The 19,710-nt window shown below is 45.6% G+C and overlaps 1 protein-coding gene and 1 pseudogene across 2 annotated transcripts in view; one reads left to right on the top strand and one right to left on the bottom strand.

Moving 5' to 3' along the window:
• LOC309815915 (uncharacterized protein) overlaps positions 1 to 19,710 on the bottom strand; it is a gene marked incomplete at its 5' end in the record, with an annotated part of 89,874 nt that overhangs the window by 50,119 nt on the left and 20,045 nt on the right. The window contains one exon of the mRNA XM_082642997.1: positions 8,378 to 8,454. Coding sequence (XP_082499123.1) covers positions 8,378 to 8,454 — 77 coding nt within the window. The remainder of the gene's footprint in view (positions 1 to 8,377; positions 8,455 to 19,710) is intronic.
• LOC309815601 (dipeptidase 2-like) lies at positions 14,706 to 17,473 on the top strand (annotated as a pseudogene). The gene is made up of 6 exons: positions 14,706 to 14,807; positions 14,933 to 15,109; positions 15,489 to 15,573; positions 16,242 to 16,317; positions 16,972 to 17,107; positions 17,208 to 17,473. The product of its transcript is annotated as a dipeptidase 2-like (transcript).

The raw sequence follows: 19,710 nt of genomic DNA, 5'->3' as shown, positions 1-19,710 counted from the left end.
AAACAAAAGTAAAAATCTCACTGCAAAAATTACACATAGAGTAAGGGTAGTAGATCTAACACTTATTAAGCTTCTGTAAAGAAAAAAAGACAACAGTAGTATGTTTTTTTAAAAATCGAGGTCCAAAATAAATCAGAAATGAAAGACATGATGTTACAACAGACACCACAGAAATACAGAGTATCCTAAGATATACACAGGGAAACTCAGAGCTCAGACTGGACAGAGCCCACTCTCCATTCCCCTGTACATGACTTACAGGAGGCTCAGGAACTGAGGAGGGGGTCCCTGAGGGGAGGCAAAGGATAGAATATGTTAGGTATTAACATGACTGCATTCATCTTAAACGTGCCTGAACTACAGTAACACGAGATGATTTTGTCCTGCATGTACATCGGCACCTCTAGTCAGAACTGCAGATCTTTGGCTTCACCATCACTACTGACAGCATTAGCTTCACCTGCTTTGGACCATCTCCTATAGGATTTCTAGAACCACAAAGCATTGAAGCTTCACAGGTCCCAGAGTCTGTGTGACTCCACTCAGAGTCTCAGAGTCTCAACTCCACTCAGAGACTCAGATTCTCAACAGAGACTCCACTCTTGTAGGGCACACACAAAGTAGCGTGCATATCAAGACCCAGGGGAAGGAGCAGTGACCCCATAGGAGACTGACCAGACCTACCTGCTGGTTTTAGAGGGTCTCCTGCAGAGGCGGGGTGTGGCTATGGCTCATCGTGGGGACGACAGCACTGGCAGTAGAAGTTCTGGGAAATACTCCTTGGCACGAGCCCTCCTAGTGTAGCCTTTAGCCCCACCCAGAGCAAGGTAGGCTCCAGTGCTAGGTTGCCTCAGGCCAAACAACCAACAGGGAGGGAACCCAGTCCCATTCATCAGCAGACAAGTGGATTAAAGTTTTATTGAGCTCTGCCCACCAGAGCAACACCCAGCTCTACCCACCACCAGTCCCTCCCATCAGGAAGCTTGCACAAGCCTCTAAGCTAGACTCAGCCACCAGAGGGCAGACAGCAGAAGCAAGAAGGACTACAATTCTGCAGCCTGTGGAAGGAAAACCACATTCACAGAAAGATAGACAAAATGAAAAGGCAGAGGACTTTATACCAGATCAAGGAACAAGATAAAACCCCAGACAAAAGATGAAATGAGGTGGAGATAGGCAACCTTCCAGAAAAAGAATTCAGAATAATGATAGTGAAGATGATCCAAGACCTTGGAAAAAGAATGGAGGCAAAGATCAAGAAGATGCAAGAAATGCTTAACAAAGACCTAGAAGAATTAAGGAACAAACACCTAGAAGAATTAAAGAACAAACAGAGATGAACAATACAATAACTCAAATAAAAAATACACTAGAAGGAATCAGTGGCAGAATAACTGTGGCAGAAGAACGGATCAGTGACCTGGAAGACAGAAAGGTGGAAATCACTGCCATGGAACAGAATAAAGAAAAAGAATGTAAATAAATGCAGACACCTTAAGAGACCTCTGGGACAACGTTAAACGCAACAACATTCACATTTTAAGGGTCCCAGAAGGAGAAGAGAGAGAGAAAGGACCCGAGAAAATATTTGAAGAGATTATAGTCGAAAACTTCCCTAGCATGGGAAAGGAAATAGCCACCCAAGTCCAGGAAGCACAGAGAGTGCCGGGCAGGATAAACCAAAGGAGAAAAATACCGATACACATAGTAATCAAATTGACAAAAATTAAAGACAATGAAAAATGATTGAAAGCAACAAGGGAAAAATGACAAATAACACACAAGGGAACTCCCATAAGGTTAACAGCTGATTTCTCAGCAGAAACTCTAGAAGCCAAAAGGGAGTGGCATGATATACTTAAAGTGATGAAAGGGAATAACCTACAGTCAAGATTACTCTACCCAGCAAGGATCTCATTCAGATTTGATGGAGAAATCAAAAGCTTTACAGACAAGCAAAAGCTGAGAGAATTCAGCACCACGAAACCAGCTCTATAACAAAAGCTAAAGGAACCTCTCTAAGTGGGAAACAGAAGAGAAGAAAAGGACTCACCAAGACAAACCCATAACAATTAAGAAAATAGTAATAGAAACATACATATCGATAATTACCTTAAACGTGAATGGATTAAATGCTCCAACCAAAAGATACAGGTTCGCCGAATGGATGCAAAAACAAGACCCATATATATACTGCCTACAAGAGACTCATTTCAGACCTAGGGACACATTCAGAGTGAAAGTGAAAGGATGGAAAAATATATTCCATGCAAATGAAAGTCAAAAGAAATCTGAAGTAGCAATACTCATATCAGATAAAATAGACCTTAAAATAAAGAATGTTACAAAACACAAGGAAAAACACTACATCATGATCAAGGGTTCAATCCAAGAAGATATAACAATTATAAATATATATGGGGCTTCCCTGGTGGCGCAGTGGTTGAGGGTCCACCTGCCAATGTAGGGAACGTGGGTTCGTGCCCTGGCCCGGGAGGATCCCACGTGCTGCAGAGAGGCTGGGCCCGTGAGCCATGCCCGCTTAGCCTGCGCTTCTGGAGCCTGTGCTCCACAGCGGGAGGGGCTGCAGCGGTGAGAGGCCCGCGTACCGGAAAAAATATATATATATATGTGTGTGTGTGTATATATATATATATATATATATATATTCCCAACATAGGAGCACCTCAATACATAAGGCAACTGCTAACAGCTATAAAAGAGGAAATCGACAGTAACAAAATAATAGCGGGGGACTTTAACACCTCACTTACACCAGTGGTGATCATCGAGACAGAAAATTAATAAGGAAACATAAGCTTTAAATGACAGAAGAGACCGGATAAATTTAATTGATATTTATAGGACATTCCATCCCAAAACAGCAGATTACACGTTCTTCTCAACTGCACACAGAACATTCTCCAGGATAGATCACAAATAAAGCCTCAGTAAATTTAAGAGAACTGAAATCACATCAAGCAGCTGTGCCAACCACAATGCTATGAGATTAGAAATCAGTTACAGGGAAAAAAACGTAAAAAACACAAACACATGGAGGCTGAACAATACGTTACTAAATACAAGAGATCACTGAAGAAATAAAAGAGGAAATCAAAAACTACTTAGAGACAAATGACAACAAAAACACGATGATCCAAAACCTATGGGATGCAGCAAAAGCAGTTCTAAGAGGGAAGTTTATAGCAATACAAGCCTACATCAAAAAACAAGAAAAATCTCAAATAAACAATCTAACCTTACACCTAGAGAAACTAAAGAAGAACAAAACCCAAAGTTAGTAGAAGGAAAGAAATCATAAAGATCAGAGCAGAAATAAATGAAATAGAAACAAAGAATACAATAGCAAAGATCAATAAAGCTAAAAGCTGGTTCTTTGAGAAGATAAACAAAACTGATAAACTTTTAGCCAGACTCAGGAAAAACAGGGAGAGGACTCAAATCAATAAAATTAGAAATGAAAAAGGAGAAGTTACAACAGACACTGCAGAAATACAAACCATCATAAGAGACTATTACAAGCAACTCTATGCCAATAAAATGGACAACCTGGAAGAAATGGACAAATTCTAAGAATTCTTAGTCAGTTCCAAGACTGAACCAGGAAGAAATATAAAATATGAACAGACCAATCACAAGTAATGAAATTGAAACTGTGATTAAAAATCTGCCAACAAAAGCCCAGAACCAGATGGCATCACAGGTGAATTCTATCAAACATTTAGGGAAGAGCTAACACCGAACCTTCTCAAACTCTTCAAAAAAATTTCAGGGGAAGGAACACTCCAAAACTCATTCTATAATGCCAACATCACCCTAATACAAAAACCAGACAAAGATACTACAAGAAAAGAAAATTACAGACGAATATCACTGATGAATATAAATGTAAAAATCCTCAACAAAATACTAGCAAACAGAATCGAACAACACATTAAAAGGATCATACACCATGATTAAGTGGGGTTTATCCCAGGGATGCAAGGATTCTTCAATATACACAAATCAATCAATGTGATGATACACCATATTAACAAACTGTAGAATAAAAACCATATAATCATTCAATAGATGCAGGAAAAGCTTTTGAGAAAATTCAATTCCCATTTATGATAAAAACTCTCCAGAAATTGGGCATAGAGGGAACCTACCTCAACATAATAAAGCCCATATATGGCAAACTGACAGCAAACGTCATTCTCAATGGTGAAAAACTGAAAGCATTTCCTCTAAGATCAGGAACAAGATGAGGATGTCCACTCTCGCCACTATTATTCAACATAGTTTTGGAAGTCCTAGCTGCAGCAATCAGAGAAGAAAAAGAAATAAAAGGAATACAAATTGGAAAAGAAGAAGTAAAATTGTCACTGTTTGCAGATGACGTAATACCATAGATAGAGAAGCCTAAAGATGCCACCAGAAAACTACTAGAGCTAATCAATGAATTTGGTAAAGTTGCAGGATACAAAATTAATGCACAGAAATCTCTTTCATTCCTTTACACTAACAATGAAAGATCAGAAAGAGAAATTAAGGAAAAAATCCCGTTACCATTGCAACAAAAAAATAAAATACATAGGAATAAACCTGTCTAAGGAAGTAAAAAACCTGTACTCAGAAAACTATAAGACACTGATGAAAGAAATCAGATATGATATAAACAGATGGAGACATATACAATGTTCCTGGATTAGAAGAATCAATATTGTGAAAATGACTACACTACCCAAAGCAAATTACAGATTCAATGCAATCCCTATCAAATTACTGGGGCATTTTCTACAGAACTAGAACAAAAAATCTTAACATTTGTAGGAAGACACAAAAGACCCCGGATAGCCAAAGCAGCCCTGAGGGGAAAAAAAAGAGCTGGAGGAATCAGACTTCCTGACTTCAGACTATACTACAAAGCTAAAGTAATCAAGAAAATATGGTACTGGCACAAAAACAGAAATACAGATCAATAGAACAGGACATAAAGCCCAGAGATAAACCCACGTACCTATGGTTAACTAATCTATGACAAAGGAGGCAAGGATATACAATGGGGAAAAGACAGTGTCTTCAATAAGTGGTGCTGGGAAAACTGGACAGCTACATGTAAAAGAATGAAATTAGAACACTCCTTAACACCACACACAAAAATAAACTCAAAATGGATTAGAGACCTAAATGTAAGACCAGACACTGTAAAATCTTATAGGAAAACATAAGCAGAACAATCTATGACATCAATCACAGCAAGATCCTTTTTGACCCACCTCCTAGAGAAATGGAAATAAAAACAAAAATTTAAAAATGGGACCTAATGAAACTTAAAATCTTTTGCACAGCAAGGGAAAGGAAAAGGCAACCCTCAGAATGGTAGAAAATTTTTTCAAATGAAGCAAATGACTAAGTATTAATGTCCAAAATTTACAAGCAACTCCTGTAGCTCAATAGCACAAAAACAAAAAACCCAATCCAAAAATGGGCAGGAGATCTATATAGACATTTCTCCAAAGAAGATATACAGGTTGCCAACAAACACATGAAAGGATGCTGAACATCACTAATCATTAGAGAAATGCAACTCAAAACTACAGTGAGGTATCACCTCACACCAGTCAGAATGGCCATCATTCAAAAAATCTACAAACAATAAATGCTGGAGAGGCATTTATTGGAGAAAAGGGAACCCTCTTGCACTGCTGGTGGGAATGTAGATTGATATAGCCACTAGGGAGAATGGTATGGAGGTTCCTTAGAAACTAAAAGTGGAACTACCATAGGACCCAGCAATCCCACTGCTGGGCATTTATCCTGAGAAAACCATAATTTAAAAAGAGTCATGTACCACAATGTGCATTGTAGCTCTATTTACAATACCCAGGACATGGAAGCAACCTAAGTGTCCATCGACAGATGAATGGATAAAGAAGATGTGGCACATATATACAATGGAATATTACTCAGCCATAAAAGGAAAGGAAATTGAGTTATTTGTAGTGAGGTGGATGGATCTAGAGTCTGTCCTACAGAGTGAAGTAAGTCAGAAAGAGAAAAGCAAATACCGTATGCTAACACATATATATGCAATCTAAAAAAAAAACTTTATGAAGAAACTAGGGGCAGGAAAAGATGAAGGACACAGACGTAGAGAAAGCACTTGATGACACATGGAGGGTGAAGGGAAAGCTGGGACAAAGTGAGAGAGTGGCATGAATATATATACACTACCAAATGTAAAATCGATAGCTACTGGGAAGCAGCCACATAGCACAGGGAGATCAGCTCGGTGTTTTGTGACCACCTAAAGGGGTGGGATAAGGGGATGAGAGGCAGGTGCAAGAAGGAGGAGATATGGTGTTATATGTATACATAGAGCTGATTCACTTTTTTATACAGCAGAAACTAACACACCATTGTAAAGCAATTATACTCCAATAAAAGTGTAAAAGAAAAAAAATAAAGAAAGCCCAGAAATAAACCTACACACCTATGGTCCACTAATCTATGACAAAGGAGGCAAGGATATAAAATGGAGAAAAGACAGTCTCTTCAATAAGTGGTGCTGGGAAAAATGGACAGCTACATGTAAAAGAATGAAATTAGAACACTCCTTAACACCATACACGAAAATAAACTCAAAATGCATTAGAGACCGAAATGTAAGACCAGACACTATAAAACTCTTAGAGGAAAACATAGGAAGAATACTCTTTGACATAAACCACAGCAAGATCTTTTTTGATCCACCTCCTAAAGTAATGGAATAAAAAACAAAAATAAACAAATGGGACCAGATGAAATTGAAAAGCTTTTGCAAAGCAAAAGAAACTACAAACAAGACAAAAAGACAACCCTCAGAATGGGAGAAAATACTTGCAAACGAATCAACAAAGGATTAATCTCCAATATATATAAACAGCACATGCAGCTCAACAGTAAAAAAACAAACAACCCAATCCAAAAATGGGCAGATGACCTAAATAGACATTTGTCCCAAGAAGACACACAGATAGCCAAGAAGCACATGAAAAGCTGCTCCACATCATTAATTGTTAGAGAAATATAAACCAAAACTACAATGAGGTATCACCTCACACCAGTTAGAATGGGCATCATCAGAAAATCTACAAACAACAAATGCTGGAGACGGTGTGGAGAAAAGGGAACCCTCGTGCACTATTTGTGGGAATGTAAATTGATACAGTCACCTTGGAGAACAGTATGGAGGTTCCTTAGAAAACTAAAAATAGAATTACCATATGATCCAGCAATCCCACTAATGGGCATATACCCAGAGAAAACCATAATTCAAAAAGACACATTCACCACAATATTCATTGCAGCACTATTTACAATAGCCAGGTAATGGAAGCAACATAAATGCCCACAGACAGATGAATGGATAAAGATGTGGTACATATATAAAATGGAATATTACTCAGCCATAAAAAGGAATGAATTTGGGTCATTTGTAGAGACGTGGATAGATCTAGAGACTATCATACAGAGTGAAGTAAGTCAGAAGGAGCAAAACAAATATCGTGTATTAATGCATACATCTGTAACCTAGAAAAATGGTACAGATGAACTGGTTTGCAAGGCAGAAATAAAGACACAAATGTAGAGAACAAATGTATGGACACCAAGGGGGGAAACTGGCAGGGTGGTGGTGGTGGGATGAATTGGGAGACTGGGATTGACATATACATACTTATATGTATAAAAGAGATAACCAATAAGAACCTGCTGTATAAAAAAATAAAATAAAATTCCAAGTTAAAAAAATAAATAATATTAAAAAAATAAAACAGAAAAAAATTCTTTCATTCACATAGACGTATTTATATGAATGGATTATTTCCATGCTTGTATCTATAAATACAAAAAGAGGAATACAACCTACCTTGAACCAAAGAAGAAGAAGAAAAAAAAAAACAGAACACACCAGTCATACAGAGGATAACCCTATCAGGGCACTTGCTCCAGTGATAAACAATTCTGAAGTTGGTCAGAGGTGGGGAATAGTCTCCCATGCAGCCAGCAGCCAGCAGCCCCCCCGCAAGGAGCGTCCTCATTGCAAAGCTGGGGGACCGTGCCGAGGCATCTGTGAGTAAACGTGAGCTGAGCCCCAGGCCAGCTGCTGCTGTGTTCCCACCCTTCCCAGGTAAAACACCTGAATATGTACAAGGGCTTGAAAGCCTAGAGGAAGGGCCGTGGAGCCACACCAGCGACAGCACGCAGGCCAACTTGGTGCCTGCAGGCCAGCCAGGATGGTCCTGGCCCTGGGTGCTCTTCTGGAAGCTTTCCACTTCCCTGCCTGAGGTACCCCTCCTGTCCTGGCCCCCACTGCTTTTTCCCTTCCTACCTCTGCCCGGGGAGAAATTCCAGCGACAGGTACGGGTGACACATCCTCTTCTTTAGCAGGTGGCAGCCTGGAAACTCCTGTGGAAAGTCCAGAAGAACCCCACTCACACTGGGCTACCCACAAAGCCGTGGGCCCTCACTCCCTCCCACCAGCCCAGCCCCAACATTGCTGACGGGGCAGAGAATATGGCGTCAGGCACAGCTGCAGGGGCTCTTGCTGCCTGGAGGGATGTTTATATTGACCTCAACCCAGGCACACCTGGGGAGGGCTAGCCGGCAGGGTCAGCCTGCCCAGGTCAGCCAATCCTCGCCCCTCAGGGGCTCACGGTTGCAGGAAATGGGGCTTGCTGTACCGGCCAGGTCCAAAGAACAGGTGTGGGCTCCTGAGACTCAGGAGAGATAAGGGGCTGCAGCCCTAGCTTGTTTTCTAATCATTTTATCTGGCCCATGAGTGGGAGACAACTTCAATAAGACCCTCTATTAATGAGAGGAACCCAGGAGTCAGGGAGAGGAGGGGTGATGGGTGGAGTCAGAGGCCTGGTGCCCTGGCTGCAGTGGAAGCCTCTGGAAGACCAGGCGGAGGGAGGCCGCACAGAGTGAAGCCCAGGGTCACAGACCTGTAGGAGGTACTGTTTGTTAGGTAAAGTCCTGCTCTGAGGTGCCCTGGGTCAGCTCAACCGACAGGTGGGCTGGCGGTGCTCTGCAGTGACGTCTATGTGCACGGTTCCTGTGTGCCCAGCCCTGCCGGGGTAACTGCCCAGGGGGGCTCCGTATCCAGGGAGGGGCCTGACCACGAGAGCCCCGTGGGCTGCTGGGTACCTGCCCAGGGGAGCTCCATATCCTGGGAGCAGCTTGACCACGAGGGCCCCGTGGGCTGCTGGTGACCTGGTAAAGGACTTCAGGACAGTCAATGAATCCACCGAGGATATACATCCAGTAGTTCCTAATTCCTACACCCTGCTGGTCATTCTACCATCCACCAGGACATGGTATTCTGTATTAGACTTCAATGATGCCTTCTTCTGTATTCCATTACTCCCAGAGTCACAAGAAATTTTGGCTGTGAGTGGCAGGACTCAACATACAACAAAATCAATACTGATGGGCCGTCCTGCCCCAAGGGTTCAAAAATTCCCACACCATCTTTGGGGAAACGTTAGCTAAAGACCTAAAAGTTCTACCTCTGGAGAAGGGAACCCTCCTTCAATATGCAGACGACATTCTGATCGCCAGCCCTACTAAGGAGGCCTCTCAACTACCTAGCCAATAAAAATAGAAGGTGTCCAAGAAAAAGGCTCAAATATCACAGGCTAAGGTGATCTGCCTGGGCTTCATTCTCACAGAAGGTCAGAGAAGCCCATCCCAGGAAAGGGAAGAAGCTATTTGCAGCCTTACCCCTTCTAAAACTAGAAGACAGCTTAGGGGTTCCTGGGGAGGCCGGGGTTTGCTGCATCTGGATCCCTAACTACAGTCTAATAGCTGGGCCTCTATATGAAACACTGACACGAAAAGATGATGATCCTTTTGAATAGAATCCAGAAGCAGCCTTTCAAGAATGGAAAGAGCAGTCAATTCAGACCCTTGCCCTGGAACTCCCTAATTTAGCTGAACCCTTTGACCTTTACATTCCCGGTCGAAGGTGAATCGCCCTTTTAGTATTAGTGCAAAAACTGGGATCACTTGAAATGGAACAACGAAAGAATGCCCTTCAGGTAGGATAAACTATGGTCACCAAGGGCTTTGCCCACCGCCCCATGAGGCCAGGATACTGGGGGTATCTAAAAACCTGGAAATCAGCAGCCTGCAAGGCCAGCTCCCTCCTAAGGGAAAAGGACCCCACGTGGTGATCCTAACCACCCACCATGCCCTGAAGTTGCAGGGGTCGCTCCGGGGACACACAGACCTCGAGAGAGGAGGCCCTCCAACTCCAACCTCCAGAGAGACAACCGGGGGCAACGGGCCCCAATGACGACTCGTGTGACCATCACTTGACCTGGAGTTTCTCTCAGAAAACAAGAGTGTGCCCCGAAAGAGCAGACTACTGCTTGCAGGACTTACTGCACCCAGAGGGGAGCTAATAAGCTTGGCGGGGGAACCGTATATCACGCTGTCACCATAGAAAAGCCTACAGACACCATGGTGACGGCGGCCAGTGAGACCGGCTGGACTGCTGGCTACTTCTAAAGGCCGTTGACTCAGTGGCCGTCATGGTCCTGGATCACCACCGGCCCTGGACTGTCTGGGAGCTGAGCAGGCAGGGCTCTGACACCGGGTGCTGTTTGTACGTTAATTGAGGGGCCTAATTGAAGAAAGCACAGACTACTGGTCAGAGCATCTAGGCTGGCAGAAACCATCAGCTTAAGGTGGCTGAACAACTGTGGGGTGGGGTAAAACCTCCCCACCAGCATCTCTGCGCATCTCTTTCCTGGACCCTTAAAGGTCATTAGAATCGATAACACTTCCAATGCTGGTGCTCAGGCGGACGAGCAGTGAGGCAGGAGGCCTGGGGACAATCATCCTCACCTGGAGGCTTCTGGGGAGACGTTTTGCCCCTCCCCCCCGGGTATGAGGACTCCCAACTCAGCACGAAGCAGTTACAGAAGAGGGGTCTGCACCCTCAGCACCCCAAGAATGAGGTACGGGACAAAAAGCAGAGGAGGTGTTTGTCTCCGGCAAAGCCCATTAAAAATTCCTGGGAGATAAAGTTAGAATCTGGGCAATAAAATAAAGTCTAACCTTTTTTTCCTTTGTGCTTTGTCTAATTTCACTTGCTCCTAGGTTTCCACATGCAGAGGTCCCACACCCAGCACTTCAGACGCGATTTCCTAGTGCAGAATGGCTGGGGCGACACCTCAGCTTGCGGGGCCCCTGCAGACTCCGCGACATAGAGCCTGAGCTCCAGCCAACCCGGCTCTCGAGAGCTCCGCCCCCTCCCTCCCGCTGCCGGGATCCCTACACAGCAGCCCAGCCCACAGCCCGCGGGGGAGTGCACGCTCTCACCTCTCCATTCTCTGATCAAAATATAAAGTTTCCTTTGCTTCTGAACCAAACTCAGTCTCGTTCTTTTGGCTCCAACGACACTGGGCAGGGGGACCCTTGTTGGGGTCCACTCTGGAGGATCAGTAACAGAAATTGAGAACATTGTAACTTCAGTGAACAGATGTGTGAGCCAAACTGTAATTACATAGAGCAGTGTATAAGGCTCGGGTAAAATAAGATGTTTCTAAGACTTCCATTTGATATTTCCATCACTTTATTATAAGCAAGTTCAGTAGAGGGGTTTGTCTTATTTGTCAGGTCAATATTAGAAAAATGACGTGATATCTTTCCAAGGATGGACATCTAATAATCTTGGCTGAAGCTTCAATCTTGTTTTGAATGCTTTTCCACTGAAAATGAGACCTCTCTTTCAGCTCCCCCATTTCCGAGAAGTATAAAACCTTATACCGTATTATTACCAAACGGAAAACGCGAGAGGAGGGATAAATTAACAGTTTGGGATTAACACATACACACTGCTATGTATAAAATAGATCATCAACAAGGAACTTCTGTATAACACAGGGAACAACATTCAGTATTCTGTAATAACCTATAAGGGGAAATCATCTGAAAAAGAATACATATCTATAACTATATCATGTATCAACGACAGATAAAATGTAACCTAAGGGAGGCCGATGGTGAGCGCTTCTGACCCTGAAGATTTCAATCAACTAAAGCTCGGACTCTGACTACTGCCTAAGGCCCTTAATGAACATACGTGTACCCATAGCTTAAAAATTTCCCAGTTTGGGGTTCGGGGAGACACTGATTTGGAAAAATCCCTGGTGTCCTCCTTACATGAAAAGGACTCTACCTACAGCTAAAACATGCCTGACACCCAGAGGATGGTACACCGTTTTGACCCGGAAGAGTTTGGAAAAGGCACCTCATCTCCTCATCTCCTGGTAGTCGGGTTCACCCCTCCAGCCTCTTTTCTAACAAGCTCCCCACTTGCAGAATCAGCAGCTTTAACCTCCTGTTTCGTACAGTTAGAAATTTGTCCGGAGGATGAACGGGAAGAGGGGGAACCAATGAGAGACCAGCCCTAGGTGTTTGGACAGGCACATGTCACTCTAATTTCCAAGCAAGAAGAACAACTAACTAAAGTCTCAGCCTGCACCCTGGAACAAGAATAGGACCTGAAGCAATCCTGGGGTTTTGTGGCCAGTGCTCAAAAAAGGGACTTAAAAAATGGAGCTCAAGGGCACTGCAATTGACAAACCTGCAGGGTTATAAATGATAACAATCTTCCAAAAATATATTGAGGTAAGGCAACGAAAAGGATTTGAGAGCAAGGCAGAATTGCAGGAAACAGTTTTCAAGAGATAGTTTGGAGTCGCCTTTAAAGCACATGAAAAGCGGCAGAACTTCGACAATGCTGCAGTTAGCCAAAAAGGGCCTATGCGTTTTTCCTGAATATATTTAGTAAAAAACGCAGACGCCCTTTTTGGCCAACCAAGCAAGCGGGCAATGCAAATCAGCACTACAAAGAAGTCTCACTCGCATCTGTCAAAAGGGCCATCCTGGAAAAGTGTAAAAACCAGAAATGCAGCACAAGCCATGGAGAAAAGGGAGCCTTGTTACGCTGATGGGCGGGATGTAAAATGCCAACGGCCACTCTGGAGAAGTGTATGGTGTTTCCTAAAACATCTAAAAAACAGAGCTACAGTGCATAGGGCACTTCCACTCATGGGCGTATATATTCGGAAAACCAAAAATCGACAGGACACAGGCACCCCAAAGTTTAGGGCTGCTCGGTTTACAAGGACCTCGACTCGGGTACACCTTAAATATCCCAGGAAACAAAAAAATGGGTAAACAAATTGTGGTATTTATGTACAATGGAATATCACTCAGCCATGAAATCAATGTCCTAAGGCTAGTAACAGCATAATGAGTGATTTAGGTACGATGATACTAAGAGAAATAAGTCACACAGGTAACGAAACTTATATCACCTATAGACGGAAAGTAAAAATCTCTACACGTAAACTGAATTACAAAACAGAACGGAGTCACACATTTAGAAAACACACTATGGCTGCTTACGGGGAAAGATGAGGTGGGGTGATGCAAAAAACAAGAGTTTGAAATTAGCACAGATACCGTTCCATCAACCAAATATATAATAGACAAGACCTACTCATTGCTCAGTGAGCAGGACTCAACACACCCTATTCACCGCAGAAGAATATATCTGCGTAGTAGGAATCTTAAAAAAAGTATTTATTGATATTTCTTGGTAAGTGAATATAGTGGGTGTAAAAGGGCACAAACACAGCATTGAAAATCAGCTAAACCCCATTATAAATATAAATTACAAAAAAAAAAAGAAAAAAAGATAGTGAAAGAAATTCGTTCAGGAGCTGTGATGCAACCTGGATTGACCACATGTAGACCCACAGCTGGAAGAGACATAAGGCTGGACACTCTTGGGTCCGACAGGATTGGTGAGGTTGGGTGAGCAAATGCAGACCCTTTAAAGTAATACTGTGTGCTACCCATTCCATGGGTCCCAAATCTCCAGGTTCAAGGGAATCTTCCTACAGCTAAAACATGCATGGGAAACCCAGAGGATGGTACACCCAGTGATCGGGAAAGGTTTCTAAAACGCACGTTATTTTTCATCTCCTGGTGCTCGGGTTTGCCATTCCAGCCGCTTTACTATCAATCTCCCCACTTGGAGAATCAGCACCTTTAACCTCCTGTTTCGTACAGTTTGCAAATTGTCCAGAGGATGAACGGGGAGAGGGGGAACCAATGAGAGACCAGCTCTAGGTGTTTGGACAGGCACATGTCACTCTAATTTCCAATCAAGAATAAGAATTAACCAAAGGCCCAGCCTGCCCCCTGGAACCAGAATAGGGCCTGAAGCAATCCTGAGGTTTTGCAGCCAGCTCACAAAAAAGCGAGTTGAAAGATGGAGCTCAGGGGCACTGCAATTCACAAACCTGTAGAGTTATAAAGGACAACTATCGTCCAAAAATATATTGAGGGAAGGCAACGAAGAGGATTTGAAAGCAAGGCAGAATTGTAGGAAACAGTTTTTAAGAGGTAGATTGGAGTCGCCTTTAAAGCAAGTGAAAAGAGACAGAACTTCGACAATGATGCAGTTGACCAAAAAGGGTGTATGTATTTTTTTCCTGAATATAGTCAAGACTGAGTCCCCAGAAGGGCCTTCCTACTGCCAGGCACAGCCCAGTTTGGGTCCCTCCTCTTGCATCAGGGAGTTGCAGGTGTAGACGGTTCGAAAGAACCTCTTTCTAGGCTCTTGTAGCAAAGTCATGGCCACCAGTCAGACTGCCTCCTGGCCATCCGGCAGGGCACAGAGCACAGCAAAGGGTATCCACCCCTTCTACAGCAATGTCAGTCGGCTCACCGTCTTGGCAAGGTAAGTACCCGGGTTCCATACCCTGCCCCACATGAATGTACAGCCCCGCCTGTTCCCTACAGATAAATGCACACAAGATAAATGCAGCCCTGATGCCCTCTCCCCATCCTGTCCCTGTAGAAGGTGGTGGCAGAAATGAACCGCCTGGGCATGATGGTGGATTTGTCCCATGTCTCGGATGCTGTGGCACGGCGAGCCCTAGAAGTGTCACAGGCACCTGTCATCTTCTCCCACTCAGTGGCCTGGGGGGTGTGCAAGAACTCTCGGAATGTTCCTGATGATATCCTGCAGCTTCTCGTGAGAGACTGCCCTGGCCCTAATCCCTAAAGCAAGAGGTTCAAACCAGGAGCCCTTGAACCTGAGCCTCTTCTCCCTCCATTTCCTCAAACGCCAGGTTAAATATCTTCTGCCCCCAAAACCCACGGTCCACAGCCCCTGAACTCTTGAGCCCTAGGTGGGGGTCTAGGTGGTAAGATACTCCTCCAAACCCGGAAACCCAGGGCCAAGACACCACCCAGACCAGGGCTGCGGCTCCTCTATTCACACAAACCCAGAGAGGAGACGACTCTGACCTCAAAGCCAGGGCTGAACACCTTCCTCACAGGGGCCGAGAGAGTGAACAGGCAGGTGGCTATGCTGAGAGCCAAGCTGACTGTCCACCGGTCCGCCCCTGCAGAAGAAGAACGGTGGCATCGTGATGGTGTCCTTGTCCGTGCGGGTGCTGCAGTGCAACCCGTTAGCCAACATGTCTACTGGGGCAGGTGAGCCCCACCCTGGGCTCTCTGAAAACTCTGATTTGGAGCTGAAGCTGGGTCCAAATTTGGAGAGGACTTCAGAAGAGCCCCAGTGGTTTGACCCACCTGTTGGCAATAGGTACAGCTCCCAAAAACCCAATAATGGATGGTACACAGCACCTTGGTGCCATGTGGAACTAGAGCCATGGAATCAAAACTGTGATAATGATGGGTATCAGGGAGGCTGTCAGACACAGAGCCCGAGTGCTACCCATCTGTGCCTCTGCAGGGGCTCCTAAAGCACACTGCCCCTACCTCTGGCCAAGGGACTGGACAGCTCCTTAGGTCTCTGGGGCCTTCATCAGTTGTACTCTTGTTGCTCTCTCATCCTCCACACCCGGGGAAAGGAGCCCCCACAGGTTCTCAAGGAGACTGGGAGGCAGGGTGACTCTTGGGTGGGAAATGGCCCAAATAGGGGGCTCTGGGGTCCACTCCAAATCTGAAGTCCAGTTCTAGAGCCAGCTGGGATCACTTCAGATCAAACCTCAGGGCCCTCTAGTTGGTACTCTCGGTGCCAGGCCATGAAGGAACTGGCCTGTTTGGCCTACAGGCTGCAAAAAGGGGAATCAACAGAGGTCAGTCATCACCCCACCCCTGCCCTGGAAGCCCCACACTGCTGACTTTCCATTCTTCAGATCACTTCGACCACATCAGGGCAGTCATTGGATGCAAGTTCATCGGGATTGGCGGAGATTATGACGTGGCTGGCCGGTGGGTGCTTCCCCGTGGCTTGTCTCGGGCTGGCTGGGCAGCAGTGGGGCTTTCACAGCCACCGTGCCCACCACACTGTGGCCCTCATGGCCTTGACCATAGCCTCAGGTGTGCTGGCCCAACTGGTATCTCCCCTCTCCCAGGGTCTGCTTCCTGGGCTCTCCTGTCTGTTTGACCCTACTCTAGGTCCTCATATTTGTCTAAAACACCACACAGAGCTCATCTGCCCAGCATCTGTGCCCATCCAGTGCCAGCAGACCAGACCCATGGCCTCTGAGCAGACTCTTAGCAAGGTCTGGGCTGGGCTGACCATCTTCTCTGCCTGCAGTTGGGTATGTGCATGCAGGGGGCTCAACCCAGTTCTTAAAAAGCTTTTCTTCTCTTTATAAATGGTGGCAAAAAGTGCATTCAGTGAAAGGCACAGATCTTAACAGTATAACTCAATGACTTTTGATGAATAGTCGAGGCGCTTTTGGGGTCTTCCTCTGAAGGATGAAGAGCAGGAGTGAATCATTTACTCTCTCCAAGTCTCCATTTTCCATATCTGACCAGGGCTGGGGTTCAGTGGACCCTGGACACATAGGGCTTTGGTTCTGACTCAGGACCAGGGAACAGGTCTGAGGCCCAAGAGCTGGCTGGCTGGCGGCCACAAAGGTTCCCACAGGGGCTGGAGGACGTGTCCATATACCCGGTACTGATAGAGGAGTCGCTGGGGCATGGCTGGAGTGAGGAAGAGCTCTGGGGTGTGCTTCGAGGAAACGTGTGGTGGGTCTTCAGACAGGTGGAACAGGTGAGCTGGGCTGGGCAAAAGAGTAGCTCTGAGCAGGTGGTCTGAGCAGGTGTCCGCAGGGGTGCTGTGAGAGGTGCTGCCCGCTGACTGCCGCCTCCAGGTATGGGAGGAGGACGAGGGACAGAGTCGCTTGGAGGATGAGTTCCCAGATGAGCAGCTGGGCAGCTGGGCAGCTCTTGCTGCTCCGTCCTCCCACGTCTGCATCAGAGAGAGGATCTGGCTCCAGACCAGAAACTAACCAGAGCTGTGGTTCGTGGGAATCCCATGTTGTCACCTAAGTGGTCATTCTCAAAATCTTGCCCCCACATGGGCCCAGGCCTCACAGTTGTTGTCGCCTTCCCAGTCCTCATTGTTTGGCTCTGGTGATCCAGTTAATCCTGCCAGATGTCACTTTGGCAGCCACAGATGTCCCACAAAGTTTCCTTGCATACGAGCACAAACATTTCCTGAAAATAACTGTTTTAGAAATGGAATCAGCATGAGTGTCCGTCTCCGTGGTGGGGTCTGTGGTGCAGGCTCCCAATACTGGGGCTTGGTGGGGGACCCTGCAGTTTAGACACCGGATACTAAAGGAAGATCTGTTGGCAGTGGCCTGAGGAAACCCAGGTGGCTTGCCTCAGCACTGGAAGAAGACAGTGAGTGGCTCTGGTTGCGGGAGGGTGGACCTTACTCAGTTCCCTCTGTGTAGCTCACCTCCATCCACATCCTGACCCACTGAGTACCACCTGGGGATCTTTCAGGGAATTCTGGTTCAGATGCCCAAGAAGAGAACATGCCTAGATCACAAATGATCTTTGTACCTATTTGGACAGAGCCCAGAATCTCAGGCTACTTAATGAGCCATGCACCTCCAATGGCTAGACTGCTCTGGATGTGGACACACCTCCTCCCCTGTTCCTCAGGGACTTCCTCTCTAGTCGGTTCAGGCTACTTAGACAACCACCCGATCTTCCCCCAGTTCATTAATGATAATAGAAACTGCACTAATTATAGCCAAAATTGAGTTAATACATTGAGTTAATAATGAGAGGTAGGGCTTCCCTGGGGGCGCAGTGGTTAAGAATCCACCTGCCAATGCCGGGGACACGGGTTTGAGCCCTGCTCCGGGAAGATCCAACATGCCGAGGAGCAACTATGCCCGTGCAGCACAACTACTGAGCCTGCGCTCTACAGCCCGTGCGCCACAACTACTGAGGCCACGTGCCGCAATGACTGAGCTCACGTGCCACAACTACTGAAGCCCACGCGCCTAGAGCCGGTGCTCTGCAACAAGAGAAGCCACCACAATGAGAAGCCTGCGCACCGCAACGAGGAGGAGCCCCCACTCACCACAACTAGAGAGCCCACGTGCAGCAACGAAGACCCAACACAGCCAAAAATAAACAAACAAATAAATAAATAAAATGAAAAGAGAAAAAAGATACAATATAGTATTGTTAACCATAGTTGCCATGCTGTACATTACATCCCAGAATGTATCTGTCTTGTAACTGGAAGTTTGTATCCTCTGACCATCCTCACGCATTTCCCCCCCACCTCATCCCCATAGGTTAAAATTTTAAATAGAGAAGCCCAGATAAGCTTCAATGAGAAGATGACATCTGAGCAGAGATTTGAGTTAGCCAAGTTGGTATCTAGTGGAAGAGTGCACAGGAGAGGAAAGGGCCAGTGCAAAGACCCTGGGGCAGGAGTTTGTCTGGTGTGTTAGAAGAACAGGAAGGAGGCCACTGTGGTTGCAACACAGAAAGGAGAAGAGGGTAATGGAAGTCAGATACACAATGGATGGAGAGCAGTAAGCAGGTAGGACACAGTGGTCAGACCCCGAATGGCCTTGTAGGACGCTCTGCGGGCTGTGTTAGCTCTTCACGATAGGAGCCAGTGAAGGGTTTTAAGGAGAGGAGTGGCATGACTGATCACATTCCCCATGATCACGGTGACTGCTGTATGAAAAACAGACTGTGGGGGCCACGGTAGACACTGGCAGATCATTAGAAGGCTCTTCAGTCACCCATGTCAGAGATGATGGTGGCTCAGGATGGAGAGATAGTAGGGGAGGTGGTGAGAAGTGGTCACATTCTAAAAATATTTTGAAGGTAGAGCAACGGGAGTAAAATGAAGAAAATCAAAATCCCATGTCCCAGAGATAACCGTTAATTTATTTATTCTAAGCAAACACGGTCCCCTCTAAAAACCACAAAGCTTGCCAAGGATGCTCTTCTCAGAGGTACTACCTTTTTACTCCTCAGCCTACTCTGGCCTGACCTCCCCCTCTGCCAATCTCGCAAAACTGCTCTGATTAAAGTCACCAATTACCTCCAAGTGGCTCAATCTACAAGACACTGACCTGTCCTCAATCTTGTTCTGCTAGCAGCACATGGCATGGTGGAGCCTCCCCTCTTGCTTGATCTCTCTCCTCCCTGGGTTCGTCGACTGCACACTCTCCCAGTTTTCTTCTCTACCCCTGCTTTTCAGTCTCTTTTGCTGGTTTCACCTCCTGCCCTCACATGTTGAGGTTGCTCCTCAGTCGTGGGCCCTCTTCCCTTCTAATTTCACACATCCTCCCTCACAAATTTATTCACTCCCATGGTTTAAAATATTGGCCA

This window comes from Mesoplodon mirus (genome assembly GCF_964341445.2).
Source record: "Mesoplodon mirus genome assembly, chromosome: 14".
NCBI lineage: Eukaryota > Metazoa > Chordata > Mammalia > Artiodactyla > Ziphiidae > Mesoplodon > Mesoplodon mirus.
This window is presented reverse-complemented; position numbering and strand designations above follow the sequence as displayed.